Consider the following 26,120-nt stretch of genomic DNA (forward strand, 5'->3'; position numbering starts at 1 on the left):
TATTTTTAGCTCACTCAGTTGCCTTTAAAAAAACATTTTCTAAGGGTGTTTATAACTGACTCGAGTTAGTGGACCCCTCTCCACTGTGGTGCTCAAAATACTTAACTGGAAAATACAAGAAACGTAGCATTTTAAAGGTTATTTTTTCCCTATGGATTTTTTGACAAAATGACCAATCCAAAGCATTTGACATTTTAATACAAGAATACTATATGTTCTCTGCAGTATAATAATGTATTATTATGACACAAATGATATGTAGGTGTTCTTTAAAATCTGCACAAAGAAAATTTGTAGAAGAGTTTCAGCAAACTTTTATTAAAATGCCTTTCAAACTGCAAATATTTGCAAAATCTTTTTTTGTATTTAGACAAAAGTACTTGGTGACTCATCTTCATTTTCTTTGTTAAATATAAAACTATGAATCTGTCTTACTATGGGATGGACAGTAAGGAGCTGATATTGGTTTGCATATGTTCTGATAGCTGTTGAATGATCTGTGGAGTATCGGAGTCCCAAAGCTAGTCTGTGAGACCTCTGCTTGGACAGAATTAGCTGTGCAGGACTGAAGTTACCGTTTTCTTGCAAAAAGGGTTATTATTTATAATTTTGATGGCAACTCTGCCTCTTTGGACCGCCTTGCATTGCCACCAATGCCATAGTCTGAGCACACAAAATGAAGGAGCCAGAGCACCAACAGCATTTTAAGACGGAGCAACACAAAAATTGGCCAGATGTCACCAGGAAGGTCTCAGAAGGCTTTTGACAGTGGCAGGGAGGGACACCTCCTCACTGGCCGCTCAGCTCTCCATGTTAATGGCCACGTTGCCCTTTATGCAGAAGGAGCAGTAGGTGACACAAGGTGGGAGCAATCCAGATTCTCCCTGTGGTATTACCCTCGACCAGCTCACTGGTACATATTTCATTAGTTTTTCCTCTGTGCTTTTCAGAGGAGGGAAGTGAAGAATCCATTTACAACCTCATATCCTTTCTTGCTCGTAGACTTTGTGGCATTTGGAAATGTTTTATCTTCTTTCTTGCATTTTACCATTTGAGTCTCTGCTGTTGCTTATCTGCAGATGTTTCTCTCTCCTCCTTCAGCTTTTGCCATCTTGCATCCAGCCCCTGCTTTTCCACCCTTTTCTTCTAAAACTTCCATCCCTCACTAAGCACTTCCTCTACCTTCTTCCTCCTCCCTACCTTCCCCCTTCAGTGTTTGGCTCCCTGTTGGCGAGTACCAGGACTCTCGAGGTTTTTGTTGTGTGGGAGCATGAACGGATGCACAGAGAAGCTGATAAACGGCTGGGATCGGAGCCCAGGAGTCCCAGCTCCCAGACCTCCTGGAATGAATCAGGAATAAACTACCTGCACAGTCGCCTCATCTTCTTGGTTTAAAGCAGACACCAAGTTGACAAATGCTTTTTGTCTGTGGAGAAAGCTGTACAGCTGCTTGCAAAAGGCCAGGTAGAGAAATATTCATCTGAAACAGTATCAGTGATCTTAGCAGAGCAACCCAGGTAATTATGGGTGTAAATGGTGGAAGAACCTGGCACTAAGATGTTGCCCCACTGAGGGACAAAGGAGTGTGGTGGGGTTTTGTCCTTGCTTACAGGCAAAACTACTCTGAGAGCAGCTTCCTGAGACAGCAGATGGAAGAGGGACAAGTTCACACCATCCAGACAGGTGAGTAGACAGAGCAGAGCGGAACCTCTTCATGGCTTGTTCCTTGAATTGCTTGTATCCAAACAGGGTCGGTCTCCCGCAGACATGGAGAAAGGAAACGTTCATAGATGTGAAAACGTGGCGAGGTGGGTGGTTAGTCGTGTTGTCTGGCCCTTACACAGTGCTTTTTCAGCAGCCATCTCCAAGGTCATACAGACTTCAGAGCCGCTCCTCCTACTTTGCAGGTGGGAAAGGCCATCCCAGATAATGGAAATAGTTTCATCAGTCCAGAGAGCTCAGGTAGTCTTAGGTCTCTGCTCTCACCCCTGGGTCAAATTGGCAGAATGATTAAGAGATTAATTTCCTCATGTGCCACAGATTCCCGGTGTGGCCCTGCGCAAGCAATGTCGATTTTTCTTTACTGCTCTTTGAAAAATGAACATAATAGCACATTCACAATTCCAGGATTAATTAAAGCGTGTTATTAAAGGCTGTGACACTGTCGTGTACACCCAATGTAGGAGACAAAAAATACCACATAGGTGAGCTCGGTGAGTTTCAGCCATCCAGAACCATAATAAATCTTTTTTTAAATAAAATAGCTCTGACCACCTTTTCTGAGTTATCAAGCATTTATAAAGTGTCTGAGCTCCTGCTCCTGGAGGCAAAATTCCCCTGCAATGAACATGAAGTTCAGACTGGAAGAGGTTTGCCTTCAGCAGAAATGAATTCCTGTGGGATAATGGGTAACCAAACTCTTCTGAGAGAAAACTGGTGGTTGATGAACATGTTGCTGGGGCTGACCCCTTTGCTGCTGAGTGCTTCGTAGACTTCAGGTGGGTCTAGAAGAAGGGATGAAGCTCACACCAGGCTGCTGAGTGGCTGGGTGGGTCAGCAGGCTCCTTTAGAAGCAACTTCTCCATGCCCCTAAGTAAGAATTATTTTTCTGTGTCAAGACTGAAGAGTTTTCTTAATCGGGGTATTTCCCCTGAGTGTTTGAGGGATCCTGGAGCCCAACCATCTATTAAACCGAGAGCGCAGGGACACGGCTGATAAGTGAAGCAGCCTGCTCCGTGGCTGGGTGACCGCTCCCTGCACCAGGGGTGTGAGCGACCCAAAGATGAAACCACTGGCATTTAAAAACCAGGCAGTTACAGCCTCTTCATTTATACAGTTACCAGAGCTTTGCAAAATCTGCTTTCCTGTATTTTTCTATTACATTTTTCATGTTGACAGAGGAAGAGCTGAGGTGTGGAGTGTGCGGGTGACTTCCCTGCAGCAGAGCCGGGAACGCCTGTCCCCGATCGCATCGTCCCAGACCTACTCCAAGGTTTGAACCCCCGGCCCTTGCCAAGGCTTTAAGACTTTTCTGCACCCACCCATCTGCTCATAAGGGCTTTTATACTGACCCCAGGACATTCCACGGTGATGTTCTTGGCCATGCACAAGGCGTTGAGCTGGAGAGCGGTTCCTGGTGCCCTGCGGCACGGTGCTGGCGTGGTCCCTGCTCCCCGGGGCCAGGCTGCAGGCTCCCGGGGCTCTGGGAGCACCTTCGGGGCTGGAAGCTCACTGCAAAGCTACATCCAGCTTTGGACAGAATCAGTCTTGTTTGCAGCAAAATCCTTCTTTGTTAATTATTCATTGCTTTAGCACCTTCATTAATTATTCATTACTTTAACACAGGTAGGAGCACTTGCTGCAGAACCAGCCAGTGCAACCATGTCCAGGGTACGGTGACACTGTAGTCCCAGCTAGACACGAGGGTCGTGCCCAGATGTAGCACGTGGTGGCTTCTGCACAGCCCAGGAGGAGCAAAAAGTCCAGCTTCGAGGTCTTTGGGACAGGTCTGCATGTAAAAACTCAAGACCTGGGGTTGTATTTAGCAACAGTCAACTCTGTCCCGATGCTATCTGGAGCTGTCAGGATTGATGCTCCATGTTTTTGCATTACATGCCACTGTGCCCCCATACAGGCGCTGTCACGTACAAGGGGCATCCAGCAAAAGCACAAACCTTTCCCTGCAAGCCTTAATAAGCATGCAGAGATTTTAAACTGCTTTGAACTGTGCAGATACTGCCCCTAATTTTGAGGAATAAGGTTGACTCAGCTCTCGTTTTACCCATGGCCATGCACGCTCTCACCAGTAGATCCTGCTCCGAAGTATTTCCGTGGTGGATTTCAAGATGGGGTTATCGGTGTTAACATACTGCTCCATGCATTGACATTCAACGCTGTAACTGTAATTTGGGGGTCAGGGGATTTCACTGCGGAACCGCTGGTTTCTCCTGCTCGTCTGAATTCAACGGCGAACTCGCTGTTGCTCCTCTACCTCATTAAAACCCCCAAGCTGCCGTGGAACGATGGGGTGCCTGTTGCAGAGCAGATAACTCCCCTCCTAACCTCCAGCCCCAGCACCCTGCCCACCTCGCCGAGTCCTCCAGAGCCCCTCGGTGCCATCGTCTGTCTGTCCCTGGGGTCTCCGTGTGTTGTTGCAACGCAGGGACAAGGCTGGGACCTGTGAGCATCTGGGGCAGCGCACGCATCTCCGACACCCATCCTGTACTTGCAAGGAAGCCACTGGCTCTGCTTAGAGGGGAAAACACCTGGTATTTTGTTCATTTTCACCTCTAAGTGCCTTCGACGTGAATGCAAGAGGTGGTGCCATAAAATGCTATTTAAGAGCCAGTACTCGTTAAACATTACGATCAACACAAGTTTTGATTCCCAAATGGAAAGAAGATTCTGTCTCCTGAAGGAAACAATTTCCAGCAACTTAGCACTTAGGACACACTTCAGGGATTTTGTATGTATTTTGGGGTTTTTAGTTTCTATCTTTTTAATTAAAGTTTTAGATTAATGGAAAATCACACACGGCATCAGCTGGTATTTCATGGGAATGGCTGTGCTTTGCCTCTGGGCTATCACTGCTACCCAAGCTTCACTGAAACCTTTGCTCCCGATCGCACCCATACTTCAGATTTTGTTTCCAACAGTTGATTTAATAAAAGGAGAGGAGCAAGTTTTGTTTGCCCGACAAAGCTATCTGGGAGGCTTTGCAGAGATTGCGCTGTCAAATGTGTTACCCAGGGTAATTTCTAGGCAGGGTGCAGGTTTTTCTCCCCTTCTTTGCTCCTTCCCAAACTTCCCCCGGAGCCACCTGCAATTTATTTGTATTCACCAAGGACGTCAGAGCTGGAGAAGAGAGATATCTGCGATGCTGGCTGTCCTCCCACCAAATCGGCGCTGCTTCCTACCAGGCTCTGGCTGGCTAAGGGAAAACATGCCGGGGCTGGGGGGGACAGTGTCACCCCCCCAAGGGACGAGGAGCAGAGGGTAAGATGCCACCAGCGATCGCTTTAAAGGAAGGCTGTGGGTGCCTTGTGAGCAGCACAGCCCAAAACCATGGGAGCAGGGATCCCCGCTTACGGACTAAGCAATTGTGGAAGGGAATAAGCCCCGCTGAGCACATTTTCTGCCTGCTTAGTTAATAAGCAAAATACCTTGAACGATAATGAATAGCAATAGTGATTAATTGGGAATACTTTCCACTTGCATCACCCTTCTCAGGCTGAAAAAGTGCCTTATAAGCATGAATTGAAGCAGGGGGTGCTCCCGAGGGATGGAGGGCAGCAGCGTGGCCACGGACGGACGGGCTGGGGACAATTTTTGGCTGTTTCTGCCCAAGAAACAATTCCTGACATGGGTGTAGGATGGAGAGGTACACAAGCAGTGCCTGCCGTGCTGGTGGTGGGAACCCAAACCCACCTCCAGGCAGGAGAAGACAGAGAAAAACCCATCCCTGGTGCCTTCCTTGAGCGCATTTCCAACGCTGTTGGCCCAGGCGTGTGCTGGCACAGGACACCCCGTTAAAGCCATTCCTTGCACCCCGCTATACCTGTGGTCCCCAATGCCTCAGCGGCTGGTGGGGATGGCAGAGCCTCAAACCACCGAGGGGCACCCGCTTGGGGCTTAGCTGCTCTTCTTCCGTGGGAAAGGAAGAAGGATAGAAGGATAAAAGGAAAAAAACCACCCCAAACCCAACAAAGACGGTGTGTGTCAGCGGCCCCGGTGAAGGGAGCGGGGCAGGAGCCGGGCCGGACCCCCGGGCAAGCGGCCGGGAAGGAAAAATGGGTATAAAAAAGGGCTTTTTTTAGAAAAAAAGAAAAAAAGAAAAAAGCCGACGCAAGTAGGGAGGCAAAGCGCTGCTCCCCCCGCCCGAGCCCGGCGGGGAGAGGGGCCGGGGGGGGTCGCCGAGCGGGGCAGCCCGGGGGAGCCCGGGGGAGCCGTGCCCGGCCGAGCCGAGCCGTGCCCGACCGCACCGCCCCATACCTGAGCGGGGCGCGGCGGAGGCGGAGCGGTGCTGCCGCCGCCTCCTCCTCCTCTTCCTCCTCCTCCTCCTCCTCCCCCTCCTCCTCCTCCTGCCCCCCCGCCGCGCCGCTCCCTTCCCTTCCCCGCGTCCCGGCCGGCGGCGGCGGGTGTAAAGGTCGGGCTGTCGCTCGCTCCGTCTGTCAGTCTGTCTGTCTGTCCGGCGGTCGGTCCGGCGGCGCCGCTGGCTGCCTGCCGGCCCCATGCCCCGCGCCTAGCGCCGCCCGCCCCGGCCATGTCCGCCGCGCAGCTCTACACCAAGGTGAGCGGGGCGGGGCGGGGGGGGGCTTCCTTGTGGGGTTTTTCTGGTTTTTTGGGGTTGTTTCCCAGCCGTGGAGGGGACCCGCAACTTTCCCCGCACCCCCCGGGACGGCGCCCGCAGGTGCCCGGACAGCAGCGGGGACCCCGCGCATCGCCTCCCCCGCCGGTCCCGGCGTGCCCCGGCAGCCGCCTCGGGTCGGGTCGGGTCGGGTCGGGTCCCCCCCGGGGCTGAGCGGCCCCTCGCGGGGTTTGTCCCGCCCGGGTGAACGAGGTGGCTGGTTTTGTGCAGGGAAGGGTGAACTTCGCCCGTGGGTGGGGGTTGCGGCGGCTTTGGCCTCGTCCTTCGTGGGGTCCGGCACTCGGGCGGGCGCACACGCAGCTAAAGCACGCTCAGCTTCCCAAATCCTCATGGAAGAATTGGTTTTCCTCGTGTTCCTCAAGCGTCAGGGTGGAGGGAGAGGAAAAAAACCAGTCCTTACAACTGCCGTAACTAACCGAAACGCTCGTGAAGTGCCCAGTTTCCAGAGTCCTTCCCGTTCTGCAACTCCCGATGAATCCCTCGGCAGGGCTACCACCAAAGGCACCCGCTTCCCCGCGCAGGCAGGGAAGGTAACATGGCTGATGGCCTCGCAGGCCGCTACGCACCGCCGGGCCGGCGTTCGGTGTGCCGGCGGGGTGGCAGCCGGCCGCCCTCCCCATCGCTTCCCGGAGAGAAACCCAGATTTGCTCCTAAAAGTGGCTGGTGTGACAACGGGAAGCTTGGGTGCTGGTTTTTAAGTGGAGCCTGGGATCTAGATCAGATTTCGCTTTTTTTCCTGCTCTTTTTTTTTTTCCTTATTATTTTGTGGCCGTGGGATAGTCAACCAGGGTGCAGGGTATTCCCGCTCCTTGGCCAAAGCGGGCTGGGGATGCACCCTGTGGGATTTGGGGGTTTCTGCCCCCTTCCCAGCGAGATGTTTGTGTTTGGAGAGATCTTTGCCGATTGACTTGCTCTGATGAAAGAGCTCCTGGCACGCAGCAGGAGATCCGCCCGGTACGGAGCGATAACTGATAGGGAGAGAGCCTTCTCCCTGTGCTCCGCATCTTCCCCAGGCTACCCGGGAGCGCTGCGGGCAGCCAGGATCCAGGGAATGTGCTTAATAAAAGCCATCAATAATGCTAGGCAGGGGCTCATCGAGAAAAGTGCTTGGCTTTGGGAGGGTTTTTGCTGAAAGGCTGCAAAGTGCCAGCATCATCTACTGTAATAATGGGAATTTTAGTGTTTTAAATTCTTCCTGTGACGGTGGTCAGCGTGGCGATGTTGCCAGACTGGCACCAGCACTCTCAAGGAACCGCTTTTTGTCTCCGTGCCGGTCTCCCGGCCTTAACTTTGCTATGGATTTCTGCTTCCGTAACTCGTTTTGCGGACAGCTTTTATGTAATATTGGGGGTTGCCACAGATGATTTTGGCTGTTGACACCAAAGGGCTGCGGGATGAATTGTGAATCTGGCGGCTCCTCCTTTGAACCCGTGCCAATTGAAGAAGCCCCGCTGGATTGAGCAGGGCTGTCTGGGAGCGGGCTGACCTCCGTCCTTCTCGGGAGCGCTTCAAAAGCAAAGTCTCAGGTTTGGAAAACCTTTTTCCCTTGGAAAAGGGGAAGGGGAGCGCAAGGAAAGCCGTGGCTAAACTGCTCCGACGTGCCGACCGCAGCATCTCATCGGGCGAGTGCGTGGACGCGATGGCAAGCATCCCCGGGGAGGAGGGAGGGTGGCTGCAAGCGCTGTGTTATCCGTATTGATGGGCTGGTTGTAACAACCAGGTTAATTGATTCTTAACTTGATGATCAGGTAATTAACCTGTGTCGTGTTTTTATGCTAACTTGATTAGGTTTATACTGTTCGTCTGTTGAATGGGTATAAGATGCCTGCTGGGGCATTGCTTGTCATCCCGTCGCTGTATAGGGACTTTCCGATGAAGCACTTGGGAAGCGGTGGGGATTTGGTGACAATCTATGCATGTCATGAATTTTTAATTTATTTTTAATAACAACAAAGATTCCTGACGAGAGCTGGCGTTTCAGCTTCTCCGGCGTTTCAGCTTCTCCGGCGTTTCAGCTTCTCCGGCGTTTCAGCTTCTCCGGCGTTTCAGCTCACCACTTTCTGCTGGTGTCCGTCTGTCTTACGAGGACGTTTTAGGGACACAGCTGGTGGGGTAGGTGGTGGGGCTGCTGATGGTGCCTTGAACCCCTGCGGGTCACCTGTGGGGCTGAGCGCTGGCATTGCAGTGAAATTTAGGACTGTCCTGCTGGGTTGTCTTCTGCGTGGGGCCTCTGTGCTGGCTCTGGGCTTTGAGGCAGCAGGAAAATGTTCCCTGTGACTTCGAGTATGTAAGAAAAAAAGCAAAGAAGGTGTTAAAAAACCCCAGCAACCTTTGGATGCTGAGCCTGAGGGTGCGGGTTGCTGATGGAGGTCCCCAAGAGGAAGGAGATGTGCTGCTCTCTAGCCTGCTCTTGGAAAGCATTAAGGAAGGTCCCGGCGCTCGCTCGCACATCACCTCTGTGCGGATGCGGGCGATCGGCCCCGTGGCCTGTAGCTCCGCTGGGCACTTATAGCTCATATATGGTAGAGGCCTCCGAGAGCGCGGTGGGGAGAAAACAACCTGCTGTGGAGAGCTGCCCTGCCCCGAGCAGTTGGGCGTTGATGCACCCTCTGCGCGTGGCTGCCGGAAGATGCGTTAACGGAGTAACATGGGAGCGATCAGAGGAAACGAGGGGTGAAAGCACGGGAGAGCTTCATTGGGGTGGTACGGTTCAGGAGATGGCTTTCCAAGCGCAGAGGTGGGGCCTCCTGGATAACCTTGTCGGCAGGATGGGGATGAGACTTTTTGAGGGAAGATGCAGAGGGAGGGAAGGCGGACAATCCGGCTCGCTGGGATCAATACAGCCGTCTTGCTAAAAGCCTATTGATCCGATGCGCAGCGTTGCATTAGCACAGCCACAATGGTACCTCCCTCAGAGTCCTTCCTCCTCCAGCTTCAACCAGGATGAGACAAACTGCTGGGGAGCCGCTTCGGAGCGGCCGAGTGGGACTTCTCAGGTCCTCCCACCTCTTCTTCCTGCTGGGGTGCAACAGGAGCTGCCCCGTGTTGTGTAGAGAGCCCTGAACTTCCACTTGATGTTTGCAGAAGATCTCGCAGAACCACAGAATCATTAAGGTTGGAAAAGACCTATAAAATCATTAAGTCCCATCTCCTGGGACCTTGTAGGACATAGAGTATTTTCTTGGTGCTTAAGTTCAAGCTTGTTAAGCCATGCGGGTGAATTTACTCTATCAGACTCAGGGCTGTCCTGAGGAGCACTTACACTGGAGAGGAACCCAACCCAGCAGCTCTAAGTTGATGGTGGAGACCCTCTCCATGTGATGTCTCACCTGTGCCCCTTTAAGAGCAGGGATGACTGGTGTTTAACAGCCCCCATCAAACAAGATAATTAACAGCTGTGTCTAATTATGAGCATGTGAGTAGTTCCAAAACTGCATCAACCTTCAAGCACGTAGGACTCCACTTGGGTAAATAGTTACAGGGAGACCATTCTAATGCTCTTCTTGCTCCCGATGCAGTACATGGGGACTTTGGGACCATCTGGCTGTGGATTTTATTTTGTTGCAGAAAAACCCCATGAATTTAGTGTGCCTTGTATCCTAGCAGAAGAGGAGCTGTATGGTGAAGTGTGAAGACCTGGTCCTGGAGCCCCTGCCACCAGAGCATGCAAGGGGACTAGGGGACATAGTGGCATCGAGGACTCACTCCCACTTGCAAAAATACCTGTTCCAGATGGAGAATGGGTAAAGCTTTGCCTAACCTGTGTATCGCCCAGTTACCCGGTGCAAATGTCTTTGGGGCCGGTCCTGCCCCTGCCACGTCCCCGGGGTTCCTGCTGGAGCGTGGCAGCGGTGGGACATGCCCAGCTGCGGTGCTGCCCAGCCAAACTGGTTGCAGCTGGGCGGGGGAGTTGCTCAAACCCTATTTAGCTGAAGCAGGAGGTGAGGGTGGCTCCTTGTATGCAACGCTCTTTCCTTCCTCTCCAGCTAGAGCCTTCCGAAGAAACCTGTTGCTGATGCAACTAAACTTCAGCTAAGGTAACTGCGGTCCGATCCCCGTAAGCCTGTGCGGATGCCAGCGTTGCTCTGTAATGAGACAACAGGGAGGCTCTGCTCCTCTGAGCTGGGTGCTGGGCAGGACGGAGGGAGGACCTTGCCCCTGGAAGATGCCGTCTCTGGTAACGGTTTGGTTTGCAGCATTAAACCGGAGATTAGGCTTGTTTGCATGGCTAGCCTTCGTTATTGTAAGGTGAAGCTCTTCATATTACTAAAACAAATATAATTGCTTTTGCTTCTGGATGTTCTGCTCTCTTAAAGGTACTTCTTAAAATATGTTAATTGTTAATTTAAGTGTAGCCTCTGAACCTAATGCAAAATAGTGCTTCTGCCAGGCTAGGGAATAAGCTGTGCCTTTCTGCTCCTGGGGTGTTGTGAGATATGCTTTTCCCAAGGTTTGCAGGCTCTGGATGACTAAGAAACCAGGGTATTTCTTTCTTTTATTTATTTTTTTTTTTGTGCAAATTGACTGTTATTTGCCACGTATTTTTTAATAGATAATAGAAATTGATGCATTAAAAAATGCTCTTCTAATGGCTAGTGTTGAGTGCAGAAAACTCTCTGCTTTTTACTTAAAGCTGTTGTATTAAATAAAGTACCGGGAATGAATTGGTGGTTTCTGACCCTGGGGAGAAACTTTTCAAAAGCGAATAAATATTGCCGGTGTGATCACACTGATTGAGTTGATGAATTGGCATAAACCTTCTGGCATATAACCTTTCTGAAAATGATTTATCCTTCGAGGTTCGGGGAGGATTCATCCTTAGTGGGTGCCTGGCTGCTGGTTCAGGGTTGAAGAGCAGTTGGGAAGGAGAGAGAAGATTTTCTGTGTATTGTGTAGAAAAAAAAAAACAAACAATTCTGGGAATAAGTGTGGGGGACAGGGAAAGTTTGGGGTTTGGTCCCAGGACATCTGCAGGACCTCTGCTTCAGAGCCCCTGAACTCCTGCCTCTGCTGTTTGCGGCTGCTGTTAGGAAAAGCAGGTTATACTCGAAGGTTTTGGGCTTTTTTTTCTTCTTTATTTTCAATTATGAGAACGTGTCTGGGTCATGCCACAAAGGGCAGGGACGGCTCAGAGACCACGCTGGGATTTTTGTTTAAAGGTGGGGCTGTATGGCTGAAGGAGCCGGATCCATTGGCATCCCCGGGCTCCTCCCGATCCTGCCTCATTATTAGGTGCAGTGGCGGAGAAAAAAAATCACCGAAATGTAAAATATGATTGCTTCAGCCAGCTCTTTGCAGCTGGGGACCGTGCCAAGGGCACGGCCACCTCTGCAGCAGCTCGGGGACCTCCTCGGCTTCCCCCGGATGGCATGGAGGAGGGAAAAGCAGAGCCAAACTTGGGGGTTTAAATACCATTCAGTCCATTGGTTATATGGCCTTGACAAGGTGCAAGGAAGGGGAGAGGTGGGTGCTGGTGGCTTTGTGGGCATTTCTGTCCCTTGGCAGGCAGGAGATGGCCGGAGTTCGCCCCGTGCTCTGCCGGCGCTGTGCGGATGCACGTCCCGCTGCAGGGCAGGGCACGCCGGAGGCTTTGTGCTGCAAAAATAACCACGTTTTCTTTTCTGTTCATGCAATTGTTTGTCTCGGTTGTGCATTTAACAGCGCTGAGGTTAGATGAGAGCCGTGGAGCTCAGTGCAGGTGCTGGGGTGCAGCCCTGGAATGACTCTGGCAGGGCTTAACGAGCTTGATTCCTGCTTTACGCCCTCTTGCTGGTTGGGATTAGTCAACTTGCCTTTTTTAAAAATTATTTTCAAGAATTCCTGCCCTGATACTGTTTTAAGGGTGTGAAATTGGGGAGGGGTGGGAAATCCCAATGCGCACAAGCCTGAGCGGCAGCTCTTTGCTGGGTTAACTCCAGGGTGAAGGATGGAAACCTGGGGACGGCAGCGGGTCCGGAGCCCGAGGCAGCGCGTGGCTTGTGCCGGTCTTGTGGGGTGGGATGGGATGAGTCGGTCCTACCCTTTTCTGCCCTGAGGAAGGAGTTTAACCAAGAGTATTTGTCACAGGCAGCCTGGCTGCTGCTGAGGAATGTATTTACAAGGGAGGATTTTTGCTCCATTATTCTTCTCTGCTGCCAATAACCAGGTGTAGAAAATAATGACCCTGAATGTGAACATGTGCATCCCTTCTAATAACCAAGAAAGAAGGCTATGTGTGTTTGTATTTAAATATATATATATATATATGTTTGAAGCTGATCTCGCTTTGCTGGAGTGCAATGCAGTTCTAGGCACATTGGACTTTTAATTTACATGCCACTTAGTTTGTAGCTCCAGCCAAAAAAGGAGTAGTGTACTCTTACTGTGGTAGTTGTCCGGGAAGGAAACCACAGGAATAGCCTAACTTTAGCGTGGAGGTGAACTTTGGACCTTCTGAGTTAGTCGGCGGTGTAATGAATAGCAGGTAGTGTAGGTGAAGCCCTGAGTCAGATTTTTTGTGGTGGTGTTGTCTGCTCTTTGACCTGTTCTGCAAACAGAGGCATTTCAGGGCGGTTAAAGGAGTATCAGCATGAACTACGATTCGGGTCAGGAAAATGACTGCTTTTATTGCAGCAAGATCCGAAGCTTTGGCAGACACCTGAAATGTTAGCAAAATGTTTTAGCGAAGAATTTGCTATTTAGCAACCCTGAAAAAAAACTCCCTGTGAGGTTTCCGTGTCTTGAGTTGGTTGTGTAAAGCAATTGCCCTTGTATGCCTCTGGCCTGCTGTAAGACATATCTGATGGGGTTGGGTTGGGTTTTGGCTTAGCCTGGTCCTCCAGAAATGAGCAGAGACCTGTCTGGAGATGATGGCAGGGCTGAGAAGGATCAGCGGGTGATGGACTTCTTGTAGCCTTCCTCATTTGAACGCTCTTTAACGTGATGCCCAGGTCATGGTAAATTCATCAGCTTTACTGATGAGCCTATTAAGGATTTGGTATTTCTGCTCTTGGTCTTTCCTGCAGTATCCAGAGGGTTTGGAGAGGAACATCCCTACAGGGCCTGCAGCCTGGAAATGTGACCTTTTTTCCAGCTGTGCTCTCCTTTTGTCCTTGATTTGTCCATGTCCAAAGTCTTCTTCAGTTGCCTGAAACCTGTGAGCTATGGGAATGTGTTAAACGTGTCAAAGGCTGGACTATAGGACTGAAAGAATTATAACCAACATAGGTCTATAAACCCTTACTATAAGGAATATAAGCCCTTAATTGCAGGGTATGACCCCCAAACCTGTGGCTTGGTGCGGGGTGGTGGGATGGTGGTGCAGCTCCTCCAGCAGCATGTGTTCCTGACCCGCTGTGCCACCGTCCTTCACCACTTGTAACCAAATCCCATTTGATTTTTAAAAAAATTATTTATTTTCTCCTCCACAAGCAGTTTTTTAGTGCTGGCTTTTAGTCCCCCGTCCTTGTCTATATGAAGCTGGTGGTGCTGTTAGGACATTCAGACCCTGCTCTGGCAATTGCAGCAGATCACCAACGATACTGCGTAACGTGTCTTGTTGCCCTCCTTTACTCTCTTTATGGTGCAGGGCAGGTTTTGGGATGCTGTGGCCATGTTCTCCTTCATGGACGGCCATCGCCGCCTCCTTTAGTCAATGTTTCATGTTCCCATATAGGCATTGGTGGTGGTACCAATGGGGTGGGTTTGTGTCGTCTGGGTGCTCGGTGTTGGTGTGCTCCAGGTGTTTGGTGCTAATGTGGCTTGGCTCCTCAACAGGAGATGTGTGCTGTGTCCAGCTGTCTGTCCTGCCTTTTGGATATTCCCACTGGCTCTCATCCATCCTTCTGCCCACAAGCCTCTGTTTGCCATGTGCTTCTGGCTTAGCTCTTCCTTGAGAATGTGTCTTCTTCATGCTTGAGGTTGACCAACCCTTTTGGCTCATGACCGCTTCCCATCCTGCTGAACCACGGGCAGCCCCGTGAGGCTGCTGGGCTCCGTGAAGGGATATGTTTCACTTGGTGGCTCCACCGAGGTGTGGAGCCAGCGCTTAAACCCAGCTAATCCATACCTTCACCCTTCCTGTGAGTCATTGCCCAAGCTCCCTTAGTCCTGCTGAGGTGCGGGGTGCTGGTAGGATGTGCTAACCACCATTTACAGGGCTGTTGGGAGCAGGATGTGTTGTGGATGAATCATGGCCACTACTTATCAAAATGACATGTTGCATCTCGGGGATGTGTCCTGGCAAGTCACCGCTCTTCAAAGAACAAAAGACCCTTAATACATTTAAAGATGGCTTTTAAAAATCACGGAGGATGGCGATGGGAATGTCCGGTTTCTTTTGAAAGCCCCGCAGGGATAATTTCGGGTGGCTCAGGCAAATCTTCAGCTGCCAAATCCCTGAGCAGGCTGAACGTGAGCAGGCAGCTGGGGCTGCTGACATGTGTCTTAGCAAATGAGTGGTGAAAACCATTTAAAAAAAAAAATACATATATATCTGTTCCCTGTGCCTGCTGCAAAGCCAGTCTTTGGTGCTACGCCCCAAGTGAGCAGAAAGTCCGCGTAAGCATATCTCAAGGCAGCGAGTGGATACGGAGATGCCAAGATGATGGAAGCTATAATTTTCAGTCTAATTAAACCGAGTAACTCCCTTGTGGATTTATGCTTCTTAATTACTTTAAGCTCTGATAACACGGGTGCTGTGGGTATTGCTGGTTTCTGGGCAGCGCGTGCCATGTCCCGCTGGGGTGGAGGAGCGGTACCCACCGAGTGCTTTGGGGACAGTGTGGGTCTCAATCAAGGACACTTAATCTCCTGGTAGGGTGGAGATGGAGAGCTGGAGGTGGCTTTCACGTGGTGGTACTGGACTACTGCGGTCTTGGATTGGTCCCACATCTCCTGGTAGGACCATGGGTCCTGTTTTAGAGACAAGGTGGAGGTGCAGGAGAAGGTCCTGCTCCAGACCCACACGGACCTCAGTGAGAGGTGGGTGTGTGAATACCGGTGCGGCTCTCGCCAGCCTTTCCCATGGCTGTGGAGTGCCTGTTTCTTGTCTAGCTGATGCCTGCTTTCTCCACCACGTTCAGTGGGAAGAAATGGAAGACAATGCCACTCGTGCAGTGTCACCGTGCTGTCACCTTGCTGTCCTGTCTCCACCTGGCCTTGTAAGAAATAGCTTCTCTGCTGGGAGAGACCGTGAACACCTGCGCTACCGTCTTGCGGTTAATGGTGCCAACAAGGCATGTTTTAGCTGAAGCAAGACCTTTAACACCACTAAAAAGCTCTTCTGGAAGCTGTGTCTGCACAGGGTGTGAACGTCTCACCGGGGGGGTGGTGGAGAGCCCACCTTGGGGGTGTCTGCAGGGACTTCCCTGCTCCCACTATTGGGGTTTTCTCCCCTGGATTCTGGCGTTGCAGTGATGCAATTTGCTTTTCTTCTCCCGTCTGGCTGTGACACGCTGAAGTGCAGCTGGGGATGTGTCCTTTGTGGCTGGATGGCTTTTGGGGGACCAAGGTCCCTGCGAGAAGGACTCTTCTTTTGGGCTGAACCTGTCCTCGGCTCTCCCACAGCATGTGTTTTATGGCCCTGGGCGTTATAAAGACCCTGGCCGGAGAGATAAGAAGGTCACGGCTCGCTTCTGTAGCCCCTAGAAATACCAGGTTTGAAATCCCTTGCTCTGCATTCCTTCTGCGTGTTTTCTGTTTCATTTTCCTTTCTAAAGCCTTTGGTTTTGTTTGGACTCTGCCCCAGCAAGGTGAGAACTTGTTCTTCCCTGTGCAGAGTGGCGAGATGAATGCTTATGCTTCATCTGCCTGGCCATGGAGGATGGAGGTAGAGCTCGTAAATAAAGTAACTTTCTTTTTTCTTAAAAAAAAAAAAAAAAGAGAAGGAAAAAGAAAAACCTGGGTGTTCTAAGCATGCAAATCTGAATTCTAGAAAATATTGATGCTCAAGGTTAAAGGTCTGGTGCTTTGGGTGCAATTGGTGGCAGGAACGGCTGCGGATTTCAGCCTCGCAGCGCTGCTGCCAGCCTGGGGGTGATTTCTGCCGCCCGGCCCCTCGCCTGCTCCTTGGGAGCTGCTTTGAAGCCTTGTGTGCTCTTGCTGCGCCAAAATAAACTCGGAGTCGAGGCTGTCAGAGCTAATCTTCATCTTCGTGCTTTGCCCTCCCCGCTGTTGTTTTGGGGAGTGATGGTGGTGCTCGCACCCGCTTATTTTGGGGAAATCCCCAACATGGGAGCGTGGGGTCCATCCCTGTGATGCCAGATGGACACGAGCAGTGCTGCCCAGCTCTGAGAAACCTGAAATATCCATTTGCTTGACCATCAAAGTGGGTCTAAATCAACTTCAGGAGCCAAACTTTGCCTTTCCGCACCTGACACTCCGTGCTGCAGAAGGTGGGATGGCCGAGGCTGCCTCAGGCTGTGCAACTCCTCGCAGTCCCCAGAGAGCGAGCTGCGAGCAGGCTTTTCCTCTCCAAGTGCTGCTGCGCCGGCGTTTGCATCCCAAAGTCCAGCACCAGGAAGAAAACCTGCTGATCTCACCTGAACGCAGCCTCCCTGGGGGCCCTCTTTTTGCCCAAGGAACAGTATGGTGCAGAAATCCATATTTTTTTTAGAAAAAGTCTATTCTCAGAAATAGAATATTCTATTTGGCAATGCCAAAAAGTCTGTAGAGTCTCCAAGATTTCACTGTTTTCTTTTTTTTTAATATTATTTGTATTTTTTTTATTTTTTTCCCCAAAAAAGGTGCTGCCTCCTGGCAGTCTTTGCTCTGGTACAAAGTTTCAGCGGTGGAAGGTCACGTGAAGTAAATCAGCAGAATGCAAACCTTGCTGTTACTTGCTAAACTTTGCCCAGATCTCACTTAATCACCGACCTGATAAGTACTTAGGAGCTCCAACTCTTTTCCTTGCCCCAACTCCAGTCCCTGGGGCAGCAGCGCTCATCCCGGCTGAGCATCCTTCCAAGATCCTGGCATCCCCCTGCTCCAAAGGATGATATTTGAATCCTTTGGATATAAATTGTGTCTGAGCTATTATGTGCTGTTATATCCCAATTTTAAATAGTGTTTTCTTTTTTGAGTAGCAGGATTAGTATTTTTTCTCCTTTTTCTTTTTAGTCTCAGATTACTCTGCTTTAACATCCACTCGTTTGCAAGGTACTGCCCAAATTTAAGCTGTCGCCAAGCTCTGGCACGGTGGTTTTTGGTGTCCCTGTGTGAAGAGCAGACTGGATGTTGTGGCCAATAGAAAATCCCTGGGACTTCATTGCGCAGAAGTGTTTTTAACTATCGGACCATGCAGCTCATGAGTTAGTGAGGTTTCATCCTTTTAGCAACTCCGAAGGCAATTTCTTGACTGTCCGCGTTCAGTACTAAAGGCTGAATGTTTCTAAAGGAAAAACCTCCCAACAAAACAATTCAATTTTCTCCGGTAATATTTTGGGGACAATCTGTTGGCGACTATTTTATCCAGCGTGCCATCACTCGGCTTATAACCCTCTTTGATGTGGCTCATTCAGGGGAAAAATGGCGTTACACACCACCTCAGTCACTCAGATGTCAGAGAGGATATCGCGTTTGACTAATCAGGGGAAATTTGGGAAGATTGAGTAATGCCGGGAGACATGACCCACTTTCAGATAAACGCCTTTCAGACAATAGAGGTTGAGCTGTGTGGTGGGGGAGGGAGAAACAGTCACAGCGTAGAAATAATTAATTATTATTTATAATTTTTAAATTTTATTTTACTGTGCTGACCCTTTTCCAGGTTCAGGATGGGTTTTCTTTCTTCTTCTGTTCTTTATTTTAGAAAAAGAAAATGCTGGCACTAACTGGTTTTCAACAAATCCGTGTTACCTGGAGATGACTGTTCCCAGGCTGCGGATGCCCATCACCTTTGGGATGCTCCCCGGGCACAGGGGGTGGCTGATGGGTGTTGGGGAGCAAATGTGGCTCTGGTCCAGCTGTTGGTGACCAGCGTGGGATGGGGAACCTGCTATGGGAGTTTGCCTTGAGTGTCCCAGCTCAGGAAGGTGTCCACCTAATGAAGTGCATCTGAAGTACATAAGGACAGAAGCATATTTATCTGTAAAGCCAGGTTTCTGGGTTTTCTTCATACCACAAACATATGTGGTTCATCCCTATTCCTGTGTTATTGGGGGCTTCTGGCCAAAACAGCAACCGAAATTGCAGAGGTGTAGCACTATGATGTCGTAAAACTGTGAGAAAGCCAAACCTGATGCTTAAATTTGTAGTATATAAACTTTTTCTTCAAAGACAACAAAAGAGAGTGTTCTTCGAGTAGTAACTGCATAATTTTCAGTGCTGCAAGTTCTGTCAAGCAACTTGTTGTGGCTGTTTCTTTGTGCAAGGTTTTATCTTTGCAGCCATATGAGCTGAGCAAAACCAACTTAGTCTCCTTAAAACTTAATATAACCCTCATTAAAAAGAGCTTTGTAGTCCTTCCAGAGTATAGCAACAAACCTTCTGTCTTAATTTCATATTGGAGCTAAACTCTGTCCATATCTGGCAACGTGCCATGCCAGTGTGAATGTCCAACGTGATGGAGGAATCTTCGAGCCCACCTGGAAAGGGGAAGATGCACTGTGCTGCGTGGGCAGTGTTAGGGAGGGGAAGAACTCCACCCTAGGGATGTGCTGGAACTGCTGCTTTCTGCAAGGGGGTCCACGTTTTCAACCTTTTATTGTTATTTTTGAAAACAACCTTTTGAATTATCATCCAGCTGTAGGTGTGTTTTAATGCTCTATTTTTACCTGCAGTCATAGACTCCATTGCTCTTCTTCCCCAGTAAAAAGAACCCTCTTGTTTTCTGAGCAGTTCCCCAAATTCTGTTTTTTTTAAGAGCCACGATATCATAATAAGCTTCTTTATCTTTACCAAGCTTGTTAGCACCTTCCCCAGGTTAAAGTCTTGCTGCTTCTGCCTTTAAACTTTGAAGCCAGTAGACTGACAGTCTTTTGGATGCATCTCTGTTGGTCAACGCTACTTTTACATGCTATTGCAGTGATTGCTGGAAGATACGTAGCTCCTGTGCTTGTCTAGATAAATTAATTTCCTTCGCACGTACCTCTGGGTGTTTGATGAATTGGTCAGGGGGGCTCTGAAGTCCAAATTATCGTTGTGTCCCATGAAATATTCGAGTGGCATTTCTGAAGCATTAACAGCAGATGTTGAAGCATGGAGTCACGCATGATGCCGAGAGCTTGTGTGATCTTCGCATGACTTGGGAGCTGTGGTACCTGGTCGGGCAGGAAGGTGGTCTTGCTGCTTCTGTAAGCACCGGTGATGCTGATGCCTTCCTGCTCGCTCTCACGTGCCTGGGAAGCAGCTGGAAAGTTGGGAAGAGCTAAAATATATCTGGGATCTGGACAAACCTGTCTTGTAGTCGGGCTAAACGTCAATATAGTTAATTTGTCTGGGAGGGAAGAGGCCATTTTGGAAGGACTTGGCTCCACTCCTCCTGCTTACACAAAACGTATGTAATTTAGCAAGTCAGGACAGAGCAAAATGCAGTGGCCAAGGCCTGAAAGAGCCAGCCCAGCAGCTGGACGTGCTGGAGACAAATGCAGATCTGAACCATGGCTCATAATTTAAAAGCTGAATCGCTTTTGAAACACCCCAAGAGATGGAAGAGGCCCTGGCTGCATCTGCCTGACCTGCTTTAACCCCATAAACAGGACTGACCCTTGTCTCTTGCAGGTTTTGTACGTAGTTTATGTCTGCTTTAAAAATTGGCTGCTGCGTTAACACAGTTGTCCGGCGCCCATGACTCGGGCTTGGAGGAGTCTCTTGGGAGTCACAGCACCCATCCGAGGGATTCACGTTAGATGATTGAGTTGAGTTGTATTAAGGATGTTTAAGTTGTTTTATGGAAGCAGACCAGTTAAAAATGAAGGCTTGGCTCTTTTTCATCCTTAATTTCCAGGCAGAGCTTAAGAAAAGCTGAAGCCACCAGAGAGGCATGTGTAGATCGTGTGCTCTGGTAATAAACCTGCAGCGAGGGAGTGGACGCGGCCTCCTTCATCCCATAAACTTTTTCTTGATTGCAGTGGATGTGGGCAGGTGTGAAAATATGGTAGTGGCCTTTAGCCACTAAGCCAGCCTTGAATATTTGTGGGGGTGGAGTGACATGTCAAATCTTGATGTGTCCCTTCAATTACCAGACGTTGCTGGTGGTGGTGTCCTGCAGCTGCCCACCGGAGCAGCATCCTTCCCACCGGGCACGAGCCTCGCTGAGGGCTTCTCCCATCTGTGAGGATGCTGTGAGCCTCCCAAACTAGAGCCCTGAGCTCCCCTGTATGGGGTTAGCAGTTGCTGATCTCTCTACTTCTGTTGCACGCCCCTTCCACATGCTCACAACACTTCCCGCTTTGGGGGATTTAAACAGTTGCTGGGGATGTCTCTTGCATTTGAACTTCTGTAGATGAGTGTACAACACTGGGGATAAATTTACTGTAGTGATAGGGGAGGTTCAGGCTGGATATTAGGAAAAATGTCTTCACTGAGAGAGTGGTGAGACACTGGAAGAGGCTGCCCAAGGAGGTGGTGGAGTCACCATCCCTGGAGGTGTTCAAGGAACGTGTGGATGTGGCACTACGGGACATGGTTTGGTGGGGTTGGGGTGGTGGTTGGACTTGATGATCTTACAGGTCTTTTCCAACCATAGTGATTCTGTGATAAATCATACGTTAGGACTGAAGATAAAATTTAACTGCGGTAGTCTGTCTAGCTACTGGAGCAGCCCCTATCCTTATATTTCCTGACGGGGAGAGATTTGAAACTTGTCTTCCCCGGTGTCAGTGCAAAACAAGATGTGGTCTTTCTCCTGTGTGTGCAAATCCTGAAGGGAGTTCAGAAGTGTCAGAGGAGCAGGGAAATCCCAGCTCGTGAGCTTTCCCAGCCGGTATTTCTGGCTGGAAACGGGCGGTAGGGGTGCTGAGGTTTGGTTGTTTCTTTTCCAAATGAAGCCTCCCCTGTTGATGCTGCTTGGCTGGTAGCCAACGGAGGGGAAACCTCCTCTGAGAATGGGCTAAAATACTCTTTAAACAGGTTAAACTGCTTTCCTGTGAAAAGAGCTGTTGTGAAAACCAGTCCCTCGGGGTTTCTCACCAGGACATCAGCGCTGGCAGCCTAAATGAGCTTGGTTCGTGGCCATGCTGTGCCCACGGGTGACAGCCACATTGTCCCCTGCTCCTGCGTTGCTGTGGCCATCGGCGCTATCTTTGCAGACCTTGCAAGGACTTGGGCAGCGTTGTGTTTCAACTGAGGTGGCTTCTCCGAAAGGCATTAGCCTGGAGCTCAGATCCGCATTGCCGTGTCTGGAAATGCCAGCAACGGGGGAAGCGTGGAAATACGGGGACTTTTGCACTGCCTCCGTAGGGGAATGATTGAAAGCGTCAAGGAAAAGCAGAAGGAGGTGACCCGCAGGTCCCCTGGGCATTGGGCTGAGCTGGTTTTGCTCTGCAGGGTTGCTTCGCATGTGGCTTTCCAGCGTGGTGGAGTTAATGCTGGGGACATCCTTTAGCTTTGCATCTGGAAGTGACCCCGTTTTGCAAATACAATACAGGGAGGACAGGGGAGAGGAAGGGAAAGCAAATATTTGCATTTCTACGGTTGAATCCATCTCGCTGATGCTCTGATAGGACCTGCTCTTCCCTCATTGGAGTCTCTGCTCTTACTAACGTATTTCTGAATGTACCGTTTGTTTACTGAAAGTGGGTCTTATCTCCACCGTAGCTGGGAATAGGGAGGCTGTGCTTTGGCAGTAGCTTTAATAATGCTCTGATAAGGGCTTGCCACTGTCCTTGCCTGGAGAGCCGGCTTATTGGGGAGCGGCAGGGTGAGAGGTGCTGCGGGGAGGAGGAAAACTAAACTGGTGGCCAAGACTGGTTGGTGCTTGGCTGTGGGTGGAGGAGGTGAAGAGGGTAAGCATGGTCTTAAGTTTGGAAAGCACCTATGCACCGCTCATCTCAACATCCTGGGAGGAGCAGAGGCAAGGGCATGACTTCTGTGATCAAAAATTAATCTCAGTGGCTGTTATATTTATCAAGTCAGTGGGTTTGAGGTTATTTTGTTCCTTAAACATCCCATACCTGAGTTTGCTATGCCTATTTTCATGAGTTATATTCCAATAATTATGGTAACTTGAGACTTGCATCTGATATTTTGAAACTTCTGGGGAAATAGCTATTGGTGATACCTTTGTGGCTTTAGGAGAAAGAGGGAGTTGCGCCAAGTGGAGAAGTTTGGGATGTGATGGAAACCCACTTTCATCTGTTAGCTGAGCTTTGGGTAGCTCTGCAGTTAGGTTCCTGGTGCCGCCTTAGTGAGGCCACCGTCCCCCATGATTGTCCCCAAGCTCTGCCTGCCCTCCTGAGATAGTCTGAAAAGCTGAAAGCTTGAGTTATGGCTCTTCTGAAGTGGTAAGCTGATGAAAAATTGACTCCAAATTCTGATTCCTACTCTTGTGGCTTCATTTTATAAATGCATATATATGTAAAATAAAAAAACCCCTTTTTCTCAGAATTTATACTGAAGGACTGCCCTGAGTTTAGCTGGTATTCCATGTTAAATACCTATTGCTTGAGTAAAGGCTTATAATTGTGCTCAAAGCATAATAATACTTGGGTTATTTCTGATGTCACCTAGGAAAGCGTGACTTCCGTGTGATGCAAGCGGTAGAGAAGAAGTGACTCTTGTCTCCCCAGCCACACCCAGCTGGGGTGGGGGAACTGTTTTCAGTTCCTCCAGGCAGTTTTGGCGTGTATGGAGAATAGCTGAAGTTCAGATCATGAATTTTAGTTTAATCCCGTGGTCATGCTTGATGCTTGTTCGCGATGAACAGAAATTCACTTCTCGGTAGGTCGGGAGATGGGATCACAGCACGGGATGCTTCTACAGCCAAGAGGTGCCTGTGGTTGTATGTCTGACAAACTGGCTTGATTTGGGGCAGTAAGTTAGAAAGTGCCTTTAACTGTCCAAGTGGAAGGTTAAAATACCTCAAAGCTTTGCAGTCAGGGTGTGAAGCAGGGCTAAAGTTGCTCTGGGAGTTTTCACTCTGTGTTTCCTAAGCTCTGGGAATTCAGCTCTGTGGGTCACGTTTGGCTTGGGGATAACAGCAGCAGCATCTCTTTAATCTAAATTACTAATTTACTGTAATTGTCCAAGAACGGAGGAGTCATTTATACTCTGCATATATGGAAGAGCACGTTCTGCTGGTCCCTCCAAAACAGACCTGTATTGCTTTTATTTATGGGCACCAAAGACATGACGCCTTGATGGGATCTTTCCTGGGCACCTTCCCAGTGCTGGCCGTGCTGCTGAAGCCTGTGGAGCTGCAGTCCCTTTTCTGGTGCCATCGTTGCGTGCCTGTGCCCTTGGCTTTCAAACAACACCGAGGCCCTGCAAGGCCATCTCCTGCGCTGGCGTTTGCTTAATGCTCCAGGATTTGTGCATCATTTAGCACCAGGTACGTGGGGGAACGGAGCTTCAAAGCGCAAGTTTTAGGTAGTTGAAGAAAACTCCGACTAAGAATATATGCGAGAGATTTCATAGACTGGGGAAAGAAGCATTACAGCCTACTGCATCATGTTGCATGCCTTGAATGTTGCTTGAGGTTTTATTTAGGTTGGTATGACCGCTTCTGACTCAACTGTTGAACATCCGCATTTATGCTGAGAATTTTATGGGATGAGGAGCCTTCATCCAGCAAATCCAAAATTTGGACAGAAGTGAAAGGCTGGACATGGCGTGCACTTGAAGACGCTGCTGGGTGCCTCACTAGCAATGGCTTAACAAGAAACACCTGTGAACAACATAATGTTGAGGGATTTGAGCGATTTCTCTGATTTTAATGTTGCTGTTGAGGCGGAGTGGGATGAGCGTGATCTCTTTTCTTGCAGCCTGTGGGGTTGACAGCCGTTTGGCTTGCAGCAGCCTGTTCTCCCATTAGCTGCTGGGAGGGAGCTGGTGTGGACACACCACACTGTGAAAGTCAATGGGATTTCAAAGACTTATTGCTGTGGAACTTGAAATGAGTCCTATTAAGCTGCTATTGTCAAGGTGGGGATGCGAAAGACTTTGGAAACTGTTCCCAAAATACAAATTTGGACTCTTTGCATGGTAGCTATTAGGCAGAGAAGTCTCTGCTGATCTGCACATGAGGTTTGAGAAGGATGGAGGGGGGTTTGGGGGCTGTGGCGGTGGGGAGGAGCACGCCTTGTCCCCCATGACTGCTTGACTTCCCACTGTGTGTGGGCAGCCCTGTGCAATTCGGCGTTTCACAGGACCAACATGGTGATATGAACTTCACAGGTTGGGTGGCTATAAATGATGGCCAGATGCGATGATCCAAACAGGGATTATTTTATTATTTTTTTCCTTAAGAAAGCACCTAAAAATACCTTTTTGAAAGTTTGCAGCAGAGTGCAATTTCCCCGTAGTGTGGGACAGGGGAAAAGACCTTCTAGCCCAAGGCGGAGATGGAAGGGCGGGCAGCTGGAAGAAAGAGCAGCTGTGAAGCGACATGCGTTGCTTCAGCATCTCTCTACTTTTTGTAGATCCTAATCCCTTCTGAGCAGGGTCCTAAATCACTGCTGCATGCACGGATGTGCACAACCACTAATTCCCCCTTCAGTGCCTTTGGAGGTCCCGCGGAACAAACCCATAATGTGAGTGATGCTGTGGGTTGTCTGGGGCTTCACATGTGCCAGTTTGCCCATGGAGGTGGCTGAAGGTAGCTGCACAAGTTCAGGTGTCCCCATCCAGCCCCTGGCCCATGGGGTTTGCGCGAACTTGGGTCTTGGGACTGAATATCTTGTCAGAAAGAGCAGAAACTTTTGGGCTTGTATGTTATGAGCTGGGAACTGGCAGCACGGTTTGCAAAAGCTTTGCTTTCACAGCAGAATAAACTGTTCCTTCAGTTTAATTTTTTTTCCCCCTTGTTTTTTTCATCTACCGAGTGAAGCATGAAGTCATTCCTTAGAAGAGAGAAAAACGTTGCAATGCAATGTTTGGTAGAGATGGATTTGAATTACGGTTTTGCCTTAACTTGAGTGAGCCACTCTCCATCTCTCAGGAGTTCTCTTCATGCACTCTTAAACCAGTATAACTTCAGGGTGTATTTTCATTTGTTTTGCTGCTTTTCTAATTAATAATACTTTTTTTTCCCCCAACTTCGGGTGGTACAAGTGGGTTTAACTAGTTTTGCTTGAAACAGGTCGTAGTCCTTAAGCTGTGCTGGTGGGACCCGGTGGCTTCAAGCCAAGTGACATCAGCCAAAGTGTGATGCATGTCCTTCCCAAAGGGAAAGGCATCCCTGGGATAGGAACTGGATTTCCTGGTGTTGGAGCAAAACCCCTGGGGCCTGAGCTGGGGGATGTGCAGTGGGATGGAAATCCTATAGCTGGGATGTCCCTGGGATGATCTGGTGATGGTGGGAAGAGCTGGAGCTGAGCCTTGCCTGCGTTGAAACTCTGCACCCGCTGCCTGCTCAGCACTGCCTGTGCCCAGAGGTAGCGTTTAACTGCTTGGGAGGAAAAAAGAAATGCTCCTGTAACGTGGGGAGGGGTGTTTAAATGAGTAAATGCATCTCCTGTTGGGGTGTGGATGTTGTCCTGTGCATCGATCCAAGAGACACACCACAGAGTGGCTTTGTTCTGGGGATGGGGAAGGAGCAAGCAGCACCTGGTGGCTGCAATAGCTTTTTATAAATTTATTTTCTCCTTCTGTTTGGGGTGTTTTGCTGTGTGGACAC

General features: G+C 49.7%; 1 protein-coding gene across 1 annotated transcript in view; it reads left to right on the forward strand.

The window, feature by feature from the left end:
* Positions 1-6,262: 6,262 nt before the first annotated feature.
* The window catches only part of MYO5B (myosin VB), a 152,707-nt gene continuing 132,849 nt past the window's right edge, over positions 6,263-26,120 (forward strand). The window contains exon 1 of the mRNA XM_059833394.1: positions 6,263-6,289. Coding sequence (XP_059689377.1) covers positions 6,263-6,289 — 27 coding nt within the window. The remainder of the gene's footprint in view (positions 6,290-26,120) is intronic.

The sequence above is a fragment of the Gavia stellata genome, chromosome Z, assembly GCF_030936135.1.
Source record: "Gavia stellata isolate bGavSte3 chromosome Z, bGavSte3.hap2, whole genome shotgun sequence".
Lineage (NCBI taxonomy): Eukaryota > Metazoa > Chordata > Aves > Gaviiformes > Gaviidae > Gavia > Gavia stellata.